The 16,449-nt window shown below is 50.7% G+C and overlaps 2 protein-coding genes across 3 annotated transcripts; both read left to right on the plus strand.

Annotated features, from left to right (window-relative positions):
• The first annotated feature begins 575 nt into the window (after positions 1–575).
• On the plus strand, positions 576–2,252 carry RBP5 (retinol binding protein 5). The gene is made up of 4 exons (XM_084226199.1): positions 576–744; positions 1,005–1,183; positions 1,657–1,758; positions 2,113–2,252. Exons 1-4 carry the CDS (start codon positions 672–674, stop codon positions 2,164–2,166), a joined length of 408 nt encoding a protein of 135 aa, XP_084082325.1. The 5' UTR covers positions 576–671; the 3' UTR covers positions 2,167–2,252.
• A 4,821-nt stretch (positions 2,253–7,073) lies between these two features.
• C1R (complement C1r) lies at positions 7,074–14,343 on the plus strand (the record flags this gene model as incomplete). 2 transcript variants are annotated; one of them, XM_084227096.1, is made up of 11 exons in its annotated part: positions 7,074–7,136; positions 7,832–8,066; positions 8,302–8,494; positions 8,670–8,813; positions 8,961–9,157; positions 9,640–9,787; positions 9,872–9,993; positions 10,579–10,657; positions 11,049–11,189; positions 12,833–12,907; positions 13,137–14,343. In XM_084227096.1, coding segments are annotated over 11 exons (2,139 nt in total). In that variant the 3' UTR covers positions 13,940–14,343. The 2 variants fall into 2 exon arrangements, with proteins under 2 accessions (XP_084083222.1, XP_084083221.1); XM_084227095.1 differs by lacking the exon at positions 7,074–7,136 and having other exon boundaries at positions 7,803–8,066.
• Positions 14,344–16,449: the final 2,106 nt, after the last annotated feature.

Here is a 16,449-nt window from a genome sequence, read left to right on the forward strand (position 1 = left end):
GATGCAGGCGGGGCGCGCCGGCCGCTCCTCGCCTTCCCACTGCGGGCCAGGCAGTCCGCGGAGCGCGGCGACGGCTGCGGGCGCCTGCCTGGGGAGGGGGGAAGCTTCGACACCGCGGCGGCTGCTCAGGGACGAGGAGGGCGTGGAGATCGGGGGCATGCGGGGGAGAGGGGCTGCAAACCACACCCGGAGCCCGGGATCGGGCTCGGCAGGGCGGAGCTGCCAGCCTGCCGCCCCCCTCCTCGACGGCGTGTCCGCACCGTGGGGAGCGCACGGCGGGACACTGCTCCGTCGAAGCTCGCAGCCACCCGAGCCACGGTGTGTGGAAGGGCCGTAGAGGGAGGGTTGCTTGCCGCTGGTTGGAAGTCCAGAGTTTAATAGAGGCAGCCCGTGAGGAGGACGGAGGGTGAGGAGGTAACCCGCCGTTCCTACGTCCTGCCCAGGCGAGGCGGAGATGCTGGAGCAGGGGCCGTCCCGGCCCTTTCCGCGCCCCCCGGCGCGGGGACTCTTACTGCGGCGGGGGGCGCGGGGATCGGGCCGCTCCGCAGCGCTCCCCGCACCGCGGGACAGCGACCGGCCCGCCCGGCGAGCCAGCTTGGTCCCGGCTCCGCTGCTGCCCGGCTGCTTGCGCTCTTTCCTCCGCACCGTCCGCCGCGTCCCTCTGCCCCGGCATGCCTCCCAACCTCACCGGCTATTACCGCTTCGTGTCCCAAGAGAACATGGACAATTACCTGCGGGCTTTAGGTAACGCTCCCCTCCCCATCGCGCTCCCTCCTTCCCTTTAGTTCCGTTCTGTATCTCCAAAAAGTTAAGAGTCGGGAAGGTGAAAGAGGAAGGGAATTGGGAACCTTCTGGTCCTTCTGTCTCGTACCATCACTTTTGCGCTGTGGTAGGAGAGGAAAAGAGGTACTGTGGCTGATGCTCCTTGGCTAAAAGAGTGGAGGAGCTCTACTGGAGGAGGGGCCCAGGCCGTCCACACATCTCCCCTGTTTCTCATCCTCTAGATATCAACGTGGTCCTGAGAAAGCTGGTCTGCCTACTGAAGCCGGACAAAGAGATTATCCACACGGGAGATCACATGGTCATCCGCACCATCACCTCCCTGCGGGACTATGTTATGGATTTCGACCTGGGAGTCCAGTTTGAGGAGGACCTGGGACCCGTGGATGGACGCAAGTGCCAGGTGAGAAACCCAAGCAGTGCAGTTTCACAGGGAACTGGGGTGTGCTAAAGAGTTCAGGGACTTGCTCAGCTTTTTGACTCAATACCCAGGTGAGAACCAAGCCCAGAGCTGGCATGCCCCTGCAGGTCCAGGAGTAAGTGGTTCTATGAGTAAATCACTCACTGCCAAGACAATGAGCAGCAAAGAGCCAGAAGCCAGTTCTCTGGGATCCGGAGGATATTATCCTCTGGAGCAAAGCCCTGAAAAGATAGAATGTCGGGCCACTTGGCAGAACTCTGTTGTTGCACTTGGAAGCCAGAGGGTCATTCACATCCCACAAAGACCATCTGTCCCAAGGAACCACTAAAGAGACACCGTATCAGGGACTGCATTTGATATTGTGTCGGAGAGGAACAGCCAGTGTCAGCGCTGGAAACGTGTATCACCCCGACCCACTTGTCTCAGGACCATGCTCCCCCTCTCCTTCCCTTCAGACAACCGTCTCCTGGGAGGGGGATCAGCTGGTGTGCGAGCAGCTCGGAGAGAAGAGGAACCGAGGCTGGAGGCACTGGTTGGAGGGGGACCAGCTGCATCTGGTGAGGAGGGGTCCGGTGCAGTTTGCAAAATCCCAGTCACAGTGAGTGGGGGGGGACACAGTGTGGGTGCTGTTGGTTCTGAGCCAGCCCTGCAGTTTCCTTCCACCTTCTCTCAGACTTCATCCCCGGCTCTGCGGGGGGCAGCCACTGCTTCACACAAACATCCGCCTCCAGGGTTTAAAAGTTAAACTCAAAAGTTAAACAGCTCAACAAAGGCGATGTCCCTTCCCTGCCCTGCAGCCAGACCCGCAGGGGCTTTGGGAGGGTTCCAGCCAGCCGCGGGAAGGTTGGCAGAACTGGGGAGAGACAGGAGGGGATCCACCCGAAACTCCTTTTTTGCCTCCCTTTTCCCAGCGCATGACTGCTGAAGACGAGGTCTGCGTCCAGGTTTTCCAGAAGGTGAAGTGAGCGCTCCTCGCAGAGATGCCCGGACGGGACCGCGCTCCCCAGTGCGAGAAAGAAAAAGAAACAAGACCCGAGCGAGCCCAGCCCCCCGTAGCAGCGTGTTTTCTTGAGCCTCGCCCACCGGGCAGCAGCGGCCGGGCCGGCCGGGGGTCACGGCTGGGCCGGGCCGGCGGGGAGCGGGAGGCGGGGAGCGGGATGGGCCGGGGCGGGGAGCGCTGGGCCGCCGGCTGCGCGGAGGCTCCTTTCAGAATAAGAGCGGTCGGGGAGGAGCGGGGCAGGGGCTGCCCCACGGCCGGCCCGGCCCCGCAGCTCCCGCGCTCCTCCTGCCGCCCCCACCGCGGCCGAACCCCGCCGTGCCCTCCGGGATTGCAGGGAGGGCCGGTGCCAGAGTGGGCAAGGATAGCTTAGGCTGCGTCTGCAACCATCACCTGCCGTCGTCTCTGGTCCTCTGGGGATGCTACATTCTTCCCGGGATCGTGGGATGATCGAATCATGGAATAGTCTGGGTTATAAGGGTGTTAAAGATCATTTAGTTCCAGGCTTCCCTTTTCCTTCCCCCCCGCCGTGGAATTCAGGAAGAATTTCTTCAGGGAAAGCGTTTTCAAGCATTGAAATGGACTGGCCAGGGAGGTGGTGGAATCACCATCCCCAGAGGTGTTCACCAAATGATTGGATGTGGCTCTTACTGCCATGGTCTCTTTGAAAAGGCTGATGATCGGTCAAAGGTTGGATTTGATGATCCTGGAGGTCTTTTCCAACCTAAGTGATTCTGTGACATTTCACTTAGATCACGTGGCTTAAAGCCTCATCCAGTTTGACCTTGAGCACTTCCAGGGCTGGGGCAGCCACAGCTTCTTGGGATCCTCAAGCAGGATGGGTAGGAAATAGAACTTGTCCCTCACAGTTTAGAGTTCTCATGTGGGAGGTGTGAGGTGGGAGGGCTGGAGTAATCAGCCCCATGTTCACTGCCTTCCTGAGAAGGTCCCATGGGTGAGGAAGGGTCAGGATCTCTTCATGGGTTGAGAAAACACAGCCACTTCTCTAGCCCCAGCATTCCCCCTGGCATTCTTGGTGGGGTCTCCTCACAACCATCGCAGCTCCGCTGTTCACAGCTATCTGTCGGAGACCAAGGGGCAGAACCAGAGGAGGTGAGGTCCCCTGAAAAGCCAGACCCATGCCACAAAGAGAGCTGTTCTTTAATTATGACACCTGATGGGATGGGCACAAGTCCACAGGCAGCCATTCCTGAAAAATGCTTGTGGTTGCCCCCCAACAAAAGGCTGAAAGGCGGGGTACACAAAAATGTGCAACTACTGACACCACAAAGAGCCAAGACATTGGCAGATTTTTAAAATATAAGCCCCTTATTTTTTCTGCCAGCAGTCATTTAAAAATAGTGTTTTGTGGAGAGCTTCTTTTCAGGAAACTGCAAAGATGAGTGCCATGAGAAAAGCATTACTTCAGAACATGTGCTAGGCAAAGGCTTGGGGAGCTGCAGCTGTGCCTACAGCGTCAACCTCTGACTCGTTACGGTTGTATCTGAGGACATATGAGGCAGCAGCACCCTGTCAGTATCCACAATCCACAATTTGAGTGCCATAATCAAAGCCAGTGAGCAATCAGAGCCAGGCCATCCAGCCTGTCTGCTGTGTGCAGACCTCCTCAGCCCATCACTCCTTCTACCACAGGGAACCTCTACATGACCTTTGTTGTATCATGAAGCTGCAGAAGGCAGACAGCAGCTGGAGCTGGTTCCACTGTTGCCCTCTTTGCGCTCTTCCATGCCACAAGAATGCCCTCAGAGCTGCTCCTGATGCCCAGCACCGAGCCCACCTCACCATGTCCAGGCTGGTATCTTCCAGACTGCGTGATCAACAGCTAATCAGCTCATTCCAGGCCCTGCCCGCAAGCTGGTACAAACTCTCCTCTTCTGAGCCTTTATTCTGGTTGGATGGCAGACACATTGCCTCCAGGTGATTAGCCTGGCTCTTCTGCCATCCACATAATTTTCCTGTAAGCCTGTGAGGTGATAGGCCAAGGATTGCTTCTGAGTCTTTGCCCAGCCATCATATATCCATGACAGCCTCTCTTCTTCGGGAACCACAGATAAGAGTCATACTCACTTGATGTGTTATCCACGCTGATGATAATCATAGGGGATAGTACTGCAACATATTCTAGGCCTTCAGGTAGTAACTACCAGCATTAATAATCCGGTTTTTCCTTTCATAATCATGAAAGGTGTGATGCCTAAGTCAGATGGTGACTTTACCCAACAGCACTACATTGCTGAGACATGAGGCTATGGGAAGTGAGGATGCCGCTGTAAAGCAGAGGAAAGTTGTGAGGTTGGGAGGACACAGGTGGGAGGAGGTGTGATATTGGTGAGTGGCTGGTGCTGCAGAACTGTGTACCCCTCAGGGTATTACACTTGGTTTTGCTCCTTGATTTAGAAGACACAGAAACAGGCTGCCAAGGTGCTGTTGCTGCTGCTCGCCCTCTCATATCAGAGGAAAGACCCACTCTTTGAGTCCTGAACCTTCTTTTGCTTTTGACCATCCTCTCCCTAGCAGCCAGAGCTGCAGAAGCAGCATGACTTGTCTGAAAGAGTGCTGAGCCACTGGACAGCACAGGCCTGACTGTGTGAAGGCCAGGCCCAATGGCAGTGTCCCCAGAAGGCTCCAGCCACGCCTTTGGGTAATTTGGGTAGTCAAACCAACGGGGTTGAAGGTGGAATGCCCTGGGAAAGCAGCTCAGTGTTTATAGGTGAGCCTGGGTCTGCAGCCCTGCTGTGCTGTAGGGTGGGTGGTGTAGCTGTAAGAGACCAGACAGAGGTAATTCTCTGTCCTCCTTGGCTCGGGCTTGAGGATAAAGTACCCAGCTCCTACTCTGTGGATGAGAGGATTTAGCCTGCATGCCAGAGGATATTTTCATCGTTTCTGAGTCTGTAGAGCAGATTTCTTTCCAATGACCTCCTGCAAGACACCGTATTCAAAGCAGGGTTCTGGCTACGTAAGAGGATGTTGGCATCTTTGACCATGCTGAAGATCTACGTGTTTTTTACTTTGCTCTGATACTGCCTGTATTTATTGTCCAGACCACTTGCAATGCAGCTGAGGCCCGCAGGCAGCAAACAGGGGCTAGTTTTGGTATTCTGTGGTCCTACATACGTTCCTGGTCCTACAGGAATCCTGCCCCTAAGCAAAGATGGGCACATATGTCCTTCCAAGGAAAAACGGGTGCCATGCTATTTCTTGGCCCCAGCCTCACAGGAGGAGGAGGATTGTGCAGAGCACCTGAAGGGGAAGCCAGCAGTGGGAGCACTGGAGCGGGACTGAGGGTGTGGCTGTGCTGTCCCACACCCCGGGCGTGTCTCCGGGATGTGTGTTAGAGGCGGGCTGCTCGGGCTGGCTGTGTCCCCTGTCAATCACCCCCGCTTCACCAGCCGAAGTAGTCTCCTGTTATCCCAGATGATGCTGTCGGGACGGGAGAAGGAAATGAAGACACGGGAGATGTGCTTGAAAGTGTCATGGGACACTCCCAGTAAGTGCCCCCTGGATAGAAGACTGCTTGTCAAGGACACAGCGAAATAATCCTTACAAAGGATGCCCAGGAGCGTCTGTCTGTCCGTGCTTTCCCAGGAAACACTCTTCCCACTCTTCCCACTCTTCCCACTCTTCCCACTACTTTCCAGGTGTGGTTTCTGAGTAAGAATCCACTCCAGCATGGCACAGCAGTGAGCCTGCCCAAGTGTGTTCATCATGCAGAGGACATCAGGAAGTACTGGGATAATGTTCCCTGTTTAATCTTACATCTGATATGTGGGGCCATATGGTATTATCACAGTGGCATTAATTATATGTTTATGTCATCTTTTTTGGGATAATAATTCAAAGATGTTTGATGAACAGGTTCTCTAGTACACTTCCATTAATATCCCAAAGATGCTTTCTTCATTCTTTTTAACACTATTTTCATCTTCATTCAGCATGCTTTTGTGGCTGTGAATTACTTCCTCTGATTTCAATGCTAGACACTTCCTAACCCCTCTGAAGCCACTCATCATTCCAAGGAAAAACACTAAAATGATGTTTTATCTCTTCCACCAAAGCCTGAAAGCCAAGAAATTTTAAATTTCATAAAATTTGGGACATAAATAAATGTCTTGGGCAGTGTGTTGTTAAAAGCCTGAAAGGGGTTTTCAAGTTGCTATATTTTCTCATTTCCCCATTAAATAGAGGGCCTTATCTATCTATCTTGGTTCTCCTAAAAATGCTTGCAGAAGAAACATCAAGAGGGGTCCTTGAAAAGAGATTTGTTCTCAGAATGCCTTTAATTCTGTAGACTTTCATTTTTCTTAATGTCTTTTTAACTCAAGTGCCTGAGGCTTCTTGCTTTTCTTGAAGATGATCCCAGTTCCCACCCCCCAGAAATCTCAGAAGTGCTCTTCAGCAGGTCAGAATTGAGAAAACTTATCTTTTTTTGACAGCTTCATTTCAGCTTGATTTTTTAAAGTTTGAATTAACTTGTGAGACTATACATTTTCTCATCTCTCTATACCAGAAAACAGCCCAGGGGGACTGGGGGGGACTTCCTAGGAGGACATTTTCGGTGGGAACAAACTCGGAACAGCTTCTGCATTGCAGACCAAGCCCTCGGAGGGGTCTCAGGCGATCCTTTTCCTGCCTCCTGGGCCAGGAGAGGTCGCTCGGCTCTGCTTGGCCAGCCCGGGGCACCCCCGGCTCCCTGTTGGCGGAGCGGTCCGGGGCGCTCGGCAGCAGAGGGCAGCAGAGGCGGCGCTGGGACCGACCTGGTCCGGTGCCAGGCTGATCGCAGTCCGGCTTTCTATTCCCCGCTCCTGCCTCCCTCGCTCCCTCCTCCTCCTCCTCCCCCCGTCCCGCCCCCGCGGGTCCCCGCCGGCCGCCGCTCCGAGCTGCGCCGAGCTGCACGGGCAGGAGCGAGCGCACGGAGATGTGAGTCGGGGCTCTGGGGAGGGGGACGCGCCGGCACAGCCTTGGGGGACGGTGGGGGGTCGTGGGGCTTAGACCTTTCCAGGGAGGAGAATAGGACAACGGGGCTAAGCTGCTGCGCTGGACAGTGAGCTTGTTTCAGAGGAACACAGGGGGCAAGGAGGGAGATGCACAGAATGAGAGATCAAAAATGTGAGTGCCAACTTTGGGAGGACTGAGAGGAGGGCATGAGCGGCTGCCCAGGAGACACTGGCAGGATTGCTCCACAGCAAACGGGAGCTTGAGATCTTCAGATCCTCACCAAGGATCCTAAACTAGCGATAACCTGAAACAACCCGCTGGCCCAAGGTCAAGGGGGACCAAACTTCTCCTGGTTCTATAAGAATCAGCCCTACAGCTTCTGGGAACATGCAGACCTTACTCAGGGAATTCACCCATGCTCCTCCACGCTGCTTCCTGGGTTAATGAATTTCTCTGTAGAGGCCAGTACAGTGGTGTGCTGGAACCTTGTTAGCGCTGGTGTCTTCATTTCAGCTGCCCTTCTTGTTCCTGAGTGATCCAAGCCAGGAGCTGGTCCTGCAACCAAGCCTCCTGTGTTTGCATTCCTCTGGACAGTGCACGTGTCCGTTGTGAAGTCTCCCCTGATTTTGAATGACCTAATTTTGTGCAATGCCATCGTTTATTTGTCGTGTTCACAGGCATGTTCCTTGTCTCCCATGGGCCTTCCTCTTTTTTGGAGTGATCGGTTCCAGTCCAGTCCCAAGAGGTTCTCCCCTTTTTGGGGAGATCAGATCCCCCAATTATCCCAAGCCATATCCCAACGATAACATCAGCAGCTGGGATATCCAGGTCCCAAAAGGCTATGTGGTGAAGCTGACCTTCAGATACTTTGACCTGGAGCCATCTGAGTCCTGCTTCTATGACTATGTTAAGGTACGTGCACAGACACCCGGGCCAAGGGGTGCCTGGAGATGGCAACCCAGTGGCCACCACGTGCAATGGCTCTTCATCCAGCAGGCCTCCTCTGATGCTTCCCACGAAGGAAAGGGAAGGAGTTAAAGATAGAAATGGGAGGAGCAAGCACTGACAACTCATGGTTGGGTAATATCAGTGCGTGGAGCAGGCTCAATCTCATGAGGCTGCTCTGATTTCACCTTAACTTTGACAGATCAAAGCAGACAAGAAGGACTTGGGCAGATATTGTGGCCGGCTTGGGTCAACCACAGGCAATCACCCGGGAAGAAAGGAGTTTGTATCTAAGGGGAGAAAGATGCACCTGGAATTTCATTCTGATTTCTCCAATGAAGACAATGGCACAGTGATTCCCTACAGGGGCTTCCTGGCGTCCTACAGAGCTGTGGGTGAGTAGGAAATACCCTCGGCGTGCAGAAGGAAAAGCCTGTGTGGCTCCAACCAATTTCCCTCCTTGCCAAGCAAATAGAGAAGCTTCAGGCAAGGATGTGGATCTCTAAGTACTGTAGAGCAAGGAGGTTTAACACTTTCTTCCCCTTGCCCCTTGACTTCCTGTGTCTTCAGATCTGGATGAGTGTGATCCTAACAATGCTGCCGAGAACGATGAAAGGCCTCGGTGCCAGCACTTCTGTCACAACTATGTGGGTGGCTACTTCTGTTCTTGCCAGGTTGGCTACCAGCTTCAGAGTGACCACCACTCCTGCAAAGGTAAAGAGAAATTTTAAAAGATCAGAGGGCTCCAGAGGAGGAGCCCTTCGTGCAGGAGGGTTGAGAGAAGTGACTTAGGAAGCAGATGACGGGGCTGCAGAAGGCACAGCCCCAAGATGTGACCTGTCCTTTCTTCCTCTTCACCAGTGGAGTGCAGCAGCGAGTTGTTCACGGAGGCGTCTGGGTACCTGAGCAGCCCCGAGTACCCGCAGCCCTACCCCGAATTCCTCCGGTGTAACTACAGCATCCGTCTGCAGAAGGGCCTGTCCATCTCCCTCAGGTTCTTGGAACCCTTTGAAATTGATGATCACCAGCAAGTCCACTGTCCTTATGACCAGCTCAAGGTACTGAGATTAGCAAATTCCTCTCCCAAACCTGCTGCCAGACCTGGGCAGGAGTTGTGGGGACACCACCATTCAGATGAGAAATATGGGATCAGCAGAAGCAGAATGCCCCAGCAAGAAAGACCGAGCCCCTGTCTCTCCCTCGGTGCATTTAATTACCACTGTCCTGAGGTCAGAGGCTCTGGGTCATAGGCCTCTGTGAGTGAAGGAAAAAAACCCCATCCTTCTTCCAGTTTAATTTCCCTTTGATTTAATCTCAGGAACTGATAGCTCTGGTTCCCAGATAAGAGAGAAGCAGAGCTTGCGCTAGGTCAGTCTGCTGTTCTGATCTGTCAGTGAAGGCAAAGATGGGTCTGACAACCAGCCCTATTCACCATCACAGGCACTCTGGTAAACTTGGGCTGGGTTGAAACAGGTGTACTGAGGCAGAGAGGCACGTGTGTTTCTGTTTCTGTCCCTGTGATACATGTTTTCCTCATCAGATCCAAGTCCGAGGGAGAGAGATTGGTGAATTCTGTGGCAGGGAACCACCCGGAGTCATTGAAACCAACAGCAATGAGGTGGACATACTCTTCCTCACCGATGACTCGGGGTTCAGCCGTGGCTGGAAGATCCACTACACCTCAGAGAGTAAGAGATTTCTCCCACAGAGGCTGCTACAGCCTACTGACACTGTCTGCTAATCCCAGCCTAATCCGTCTCACTGTCTCACAGAAATGCGGTGCCCACAGCCTGTCCCACGGGATCAGTTTACCATCATCAGGGACCTGCAGCCTGTGTACCAATTTCAGGACTATGTTGTTGTCAGCTGCAAGACTGGGTATGACCTGATGGAGGTGAGATCCCTTCTCCATTCCCTTCAGCCATATTCTGTTTTGTCTTCGGCTTGTGTCTTTCACCTTTCGGTTAAACTTCCTTTGGAGATTTCACTCATGGCAACCTCTTGCAATTTCTGTTTCTTCTTTGCTTCTCCCAGCTTTCTTCCAGTGGTTTCTTTTTTCCTAGCTCTCTTCCTTACGCAGTTACTCTTTCATGAAGCCCTGGTAGAAGACTAAAGCCAAAGATCCCAGGAAAAGTTGGTAGACAGGAGTACCTCTTTGGAAGGATATGAAACCAGAGGACGAAAGCAGAAGATGCTACCTGCCTCCTTTGCCATCCTAGTGCCAGGGCTGGGTAGCACCTCTGACTCATTGTGGGTTTATAGCTGCTGGCTGCTGGTCTCCTGGCCTGCTATGAAGAAGTGTGTAGCCCGTGGCAAATACAGGATAGAGGGAAGGCAGGAGGAGACAGCAACTGGAACAGACTGTAGAGGGGCAAATATTGGACAGCAGTGAAAAGATGGGCACACAGAATAATATTTAAATATGGGGATGGAATTAGAGGCTCTGTACAACCAGCAGATGTTTTTCTCTCCCATGTAGGGTGACAAAAAGCTGGTGTCCTTCACGGCTGTCTGCCAGGCTGATGGCACATGGCATCAGCCCATGCCCCACTGTGAAGGTGAGTGATCTGAGAATGGGAATAACATCCCCAGCTGTGGCTTTCCTCCTCCAGGAACGTGGGAAATTCAGCCTCTCTGACTCACTTAGTCCATAGCCACATGGATGTGCTGTCTGGAAGGACCTATGAAGGTCCACCATTCATCCACATTTTTCTGCTTGCAAAAACTCAAATGTTTTACCTCCCTTACAAAAATGCCTAAAATATCACTCAGAAATTACTATGATATTGCAACATTTAAAAGCAAAAGATCCTAATCTGGGGTCTCTTTTGGGACAACCTCTCTTTGCCCACTGTCCTAACTAACTGGTTCTTCACATCCTGGCCCCAATGCCCAGACTTGAGTCAGTGTGCCGTTGATTCATGTCTTCTTTTTTTCCCTGTGTTGTAGTTGTGAACTGTGGCAGCCCCAAAAACCTGACCAATGGTGCATTCAGCTACCTTAAGGAGCCTGCAAACAATGAGTACCAGTCGGTGATCTCATACCGCTGCAATGAGCCCTATTATCACATCGTCACCGGGACGGGCGGCGGTGAGTCCTAATCCCTTGGAAACCTGCGCCTGGAAAGCCCTCTCACGTTCCCTATTAGAACTGGCTCTTCTCCCCAGGCTTGGGGCTCATGCTTTCTCCCTGTGAAGACTCTCCAGTCCTTTCTTGACCCTGCAGCACATCTCTGGAATCTTCTTGTCTCAGCCTATTCCCACCCTGCTTCATTCCCAGAGCCCATCACATCCCTCTTCCATGCTCTCCTTAACTTTTGCAGAAGGTCTTATTCTCTCAGCTGTTGTTGTGATTTATTTTTTTTTCCTTGTGGATTTCATTATTTTCTAGTGGATTTCATTATTTTCTGGTGGATTTCATTCTTTCACTGAAATTTGAAGCATGGTGTCTGGGAATCACCAAAATTCACAAAACTCACTGCATCCATCCAAGTTGCTACAGAGGCAAATGAATAAACACACACTCCAGTCCAGTGCAGTGCTGTTTAGAATTTGGAATGTTGTTCAGCTGCAGAGATATCTAAGAGCTAAATAACACACTTGCATAAAAACTTATTTTAATGCAGCACCTCAGAAGAATTAAGTCATCATTCCAAACCATTCACATGTCTTCTTTTTACACCTGAGGCATTGCTTGATGATGCAGACCTTTGATTCCAAGAACGGCATGAGGAGTTCATGATTTCCTTGCCTTGGCTGCTCATTTAGCCTCCACAAGGAAAAAAAAATTATTCTGAATCATTTCCTGGATAGAGTTACCAGCATAGACACACAGTTGTGCTGCATGCTGGAGAGAGGTGACATGCTACTCAGGAGTTCTTTAAGTTGGTACTAATGTTCAATTTGATTATTCTTGCATCTGAGTTTAACTCCTTCATATAGATTCAGAGATCAGTCTCATCAAAAGAAAAATCAAGAGCAAGAAAATATCAGCTGCAGCTAAATTCTCATGGGGAGTCATCCTAATTTAATCAATTTTGAAAGAGAACAACAAACACTTTCTTAGAAGCATTTACTTCAGCGTTAAGACAAATTGTACAAAAGTTATTTTTAGTCACCCGCACAAACTTTCTAAGAAAAGCAAGAGTGTTGGAGGTAGTGGAGTTTGTGTTGAGAGGTGACATGTGAAGTTTAGCTGACCTGCAACTTAGGCTCAGAAATAGATACTTATCATTTACAGTAACTGACTCATCTGGCTCCCATTTCTGGGACAACCCACCTTGTCCTACTCTCTGCAAACTACCGACACCAGAAGTTTGAATCTAAAATCCATGCTTTTGCTACTTCTCTCTCTTCTTTGGGCTAAATAAGGTCAAACAGTGCTCTGTTCACCTGTGGACTCAGTGAAGATAAGACTTCACACAGATGGCCCTTCAACCATTTCTTCTACAGTGCCTGAGCTTTGCTGCTCCCCTGGAACTGAGGTGCTTCAAGATGTTCAGACGGAATATTTTACACCCTACCACAAGCAGCTTTTCCCAGGAAAGAGTGCTGTGGGATGGAAGGGCTGAGGAACCTCTTGAAAATATTCTATTCTATTCTATTCTATTCTATTCTATTCTATTCTATTCTATTCTATTCTATTCTATTCTATTCTATTCTTTCTTTTCCATGCTATTTCCCCACCCCATGCCTGCAGGCCTGGGCCTCATTCCCTTCCCTCTCATCCTACAGAAAGATTCACCTGTTCTCCTGAGGGAACCTGGCTGGATCAAGATGGCCAGAAGAGAATTCCATCCTGCTTGCCAGGTCAGTAAAAACCCTGACTTTGTCTGGTATTTTCTGATTCATGCTTACAATCAGTACAAAACTGGGACAGCATGCAGGGAGCGGGGTGAGGATAGTGGTATCTGTGAGGGAAAAGGTAAAACTGTCCAGAAAGCCAAAATAAAGTGAAATCAAACAGTGACGGCGGGGAAAGAGAGAGGAAAGCCAGGACAACAGAGGGTAGGTGTTATGTTCTTGTGTTTCTCCACAGTGTGCGGGAAGCCAGTCCATCCCGTGGTTGAAGTCCAGCGGATCTTGGGTGGCAAAGCAGCACGGAGAGGCAATTTTCCTTGGCAGGCTCTGACCGGCATCAATGGACGAGGGGGGGGTGCCCTCCTGGGCGATCGCTGGATCCTGACTGCTGCTCACACCATCTTCCCCAAAGGAGGAGTACAGAATAATGTGAGCCTGGAGCAGCTGGCAGAGGAGGCTGACATTTTCCTCGGCCACACCAATGTAGACGAGCTCCACAAGATGGGTAACCACCCTGTGCGTAGGATCTTTATCCACCCGGATTTCAACCCTAAAGATGAGCACAACTTCAACGGGGACATAGCCCTGCTGGAGCTGAAAAACCCAGTAACTCTGGGCCCGACACGGCTGCCCATCTGTCTCCCAGACGCCACCAACACCTCGTTCTACGCGCACGGGCACATGGGCTACGTCAGCGGCTTTGGTGTGGATAAAAACCGCATCTCGAGCGATCTGAAGTACGTGAGCCTACCAGCAGTGGCTCGAGAGAGGTGTCAGAGTTGGCTGGACAGTAATAAGCAAGGTATCCCTATGGTTTTCTCTGAGAACATGTTCTGTGCTGGCTTCCTTGAAGGCAAGAAGGATACCTGCCAGGGGGATAGTGGGAGTGTCCTCACGGTGCTAGACAGGGAAAGTGGGCGCTGGGTGGCCACCGGCATCGTTTCGTGGGGAATCGGCTGTGGCACGGGCTACGGCTTCTACACCAAGATCCTCAACTATCTGGACTGGATCAATGGGATAGTAAAGGAGGACAGGCCCTAGGTATTGCTGTCCTACTACCTAAAGCACCATTAGCATATCAATTTCCAGACACAGCAAATCATAGCCAAAGCTTTTCATGATGTCCCAAAGGCTTTTTGAACACGCAAAGTATGCAACCTTCATCATGAGCACTTCTGAAAGCTGCCATGCTGTCTGATTGTACCATTGGCAGCTTGGGAGACGCCTTTGTGGATGCTCTGGTTCATGCAAATCTTATAACCGGATGAAGCCTTAATTGTCTCAGGAAATCTCATGACAGCAAATATGTTAGGGTTTAAAATGCTGATGATATCATGAGACTACTGCAGTCTACTTTTGTACTCTCTTTTGTGGGAAGGTTGCAGGGGAGAAGACTTCCTAGGAGGATGGGGTGGTTTCTGCTGAGTACAGTGTGCATAAGCCCGTTGGCATCAGTGAAAGTCTATGAATATTAAAATACTTGCTGGATAAACCAGGTGTTTTACAATTTTTTTGTCTATGTTTTTAACAGCAACTGAATACTTCTCAGCACTGAAAGCAACTTTTGTGTAAGATTGACCCGGACTTTTGGACTTTGTATGGGGATTGCTTTCCCTACCACTAAAGTGTTTCCAGTTCTGCAATGGCATATGGCAGCTGCTTATCTGTCCCAAAACTATCATTAGATTACAGGGCCTGAAACCCCAGGTGGCTTCAAGGGAGGCAAAAATAACTTGGCTGTGTGATGCCACATTCCAAAAACAGGGAAGGCAACAACCAATCTCATGGAGAAGGGAGCTCAGGAAACTTTACTGATCAGAAGCTGAGGATGGATTTTTTTTATACTATATGAAATAAAACTTTAACTGCAGGACAGCAGATCAAAAATGATGCTGACTCAGAGAAAAGCCGACTTCTCTTGTGCCGTGGGTATTCTCTGGAGCTGTCTTCTTAACTAGTTTTTCTACTGCAAAATAGCCTACTGTGTTCTTATGAGTCACTGGGAGAAACAAGATATAAGGTACTTGGTTACTAGTCCAACAATCCAATAATGTTTTACTTGCTACACAAAACTGAAGGTGCTTCATGTCTTAGTTTCGAAAGAGGGATCTGCTAAGGAAGGCAGGAGCCTCCCCAAAAATGGAAAATGCAAACCCCCTCCATCCGAGTTGCTATAAAATTTTAAATTAAGGGACTCTCAGGCAAAAAAATATGAGAGCAGGAATAACAGTTTTTTACTAGGGAAGCAAATAAAGATAAAATAAACAATACAGTAAACTAAAACAACACTGACAGAGTCAGAACACAACCTGACACCCTGTTGGTCGGGGTGCTGGTAGCAGTCCAGTTGGAATTGTGGCTGCAGTCCTCCTGGAGTGTCAGGTGTGGTTCTGCTGGAGCAGGGATCCTGTAGAAAGGTGTAGTTTTCCTCTGAAGACCCACTGGAAGAGGCAGCTGTTCCTCTGGGAAATCCAGTGGAGAAGCCATGCTGGTGTTCCAGATTCTCCAGATTATATCTGGGTAGGAATGCTGGGCTCTTCCCTCTGGGCAGAGCATCTCACAATGGGATGCTATAGTTTTTATCAGTCATGCAGTGACATTCAATAGCCCATTATCCGCAGATGTCTCCCCTGAGAGAGGATTGGTTGTGGAAGAGATAAGGAAAACTGCCCACTTAACAGAAGACAACTGCCATACAGATGGCAAATACAATTTCCTTGGCAATCCAGGACACTTACAGCTGAGTGCAGGATTCCATATGAAATCCCGCAAGAGCTGTACACATCCTCCTCACAATTTCTTAAACTCCTGTAAAAACTTAGGTGGGAAGAAGATGTCTCTGTCCAATCCACTGCTGACAGTGGGGCTTATTGGAACTCAGGACATCCCTTTGGGAGTCCAGAGTTGCCGAGACCCCTGCCAGGGGCTCAGAGACCCTGGCACGGAGCCCAGAACACCTCTGGGTTCGATTATGAACCATGGAGCAAATTGCCAGCCTTATATGAAGATCTGCAAGCCTCTGCAGTTTAATTAGTGTAATAATAATATTTTCACTGGGTGAAAAAGTAGATTTTGGGGCTTTTAGTATGGGGGTTATGGGGGCAATATGGAGGGATTTGGGCATGTCTAGCCTTTCTTCTTCTTCTTCTCTGCCTCCATCTTCTGCTGTGATGTTGGCACTTTTAGATTGGTTTAGAGTAGAAGTTCACTGTCTTGTGTAGGTGATAGGTATTGGAAAATTATTGTAAACATGTAGTACGTAGTTTTGGGTATAAAGAGATAACACCGCCCCGAGGGCAGGCAGAGTGCCTGGCACTGTCCTGCCGGACAGATCCCGGCTGTGTGGGAGGAAAAGTTTTTCTAGATGAGAGATGATAAATACTTTTGAGACCGAAAACGAAGATCTCTGACTCATCCTTCAGTATCGTGGGCCGAGGCAGAGACTTTGCACACATCTCGGGGTCACGGGTCCTTGCAACCTTGGAGAGGGTCTAACTTCAGAGCTTCAGGGAAAGTTTTTGAGATGTGGGGACAGTCTGTTGTGGCACCTT

Source organism: Fringilla coelebs (genome assembly GCF_963513975.1).
Source record: "Fringilla coelebs genome assembly, chromosome: 2".
NCBI classification, from domain to species: Eukaryota; Metazoa; Chordata; class Aves; order Passeriformes; family Fringillidae; genus Fringilla; species Fringilla coelebs.

Coding starts and splice junctions, on each gene's coding strand:
- RBP5 (XM_084226199.1), top strand. CDS start 672: ATGCCTCCCAACCTCACCGGCTATTACCGCTTCGTGTCCCAAGAGAAC. Junction 745..1,004: donor CAATTACCTGCGGGCTTTAG/GTAACGCTCCCC, acceptor CTCATCCTCTAG/ATATCAACGTGGTCCTGAGA. Junction 1,759..2,112: donor AGGGGGACCAGCTGCATCTG/GTGAGGAGGGGT, acceptor CCCTTTTCCCAG/CGCATGACTGCTGAAGACGA.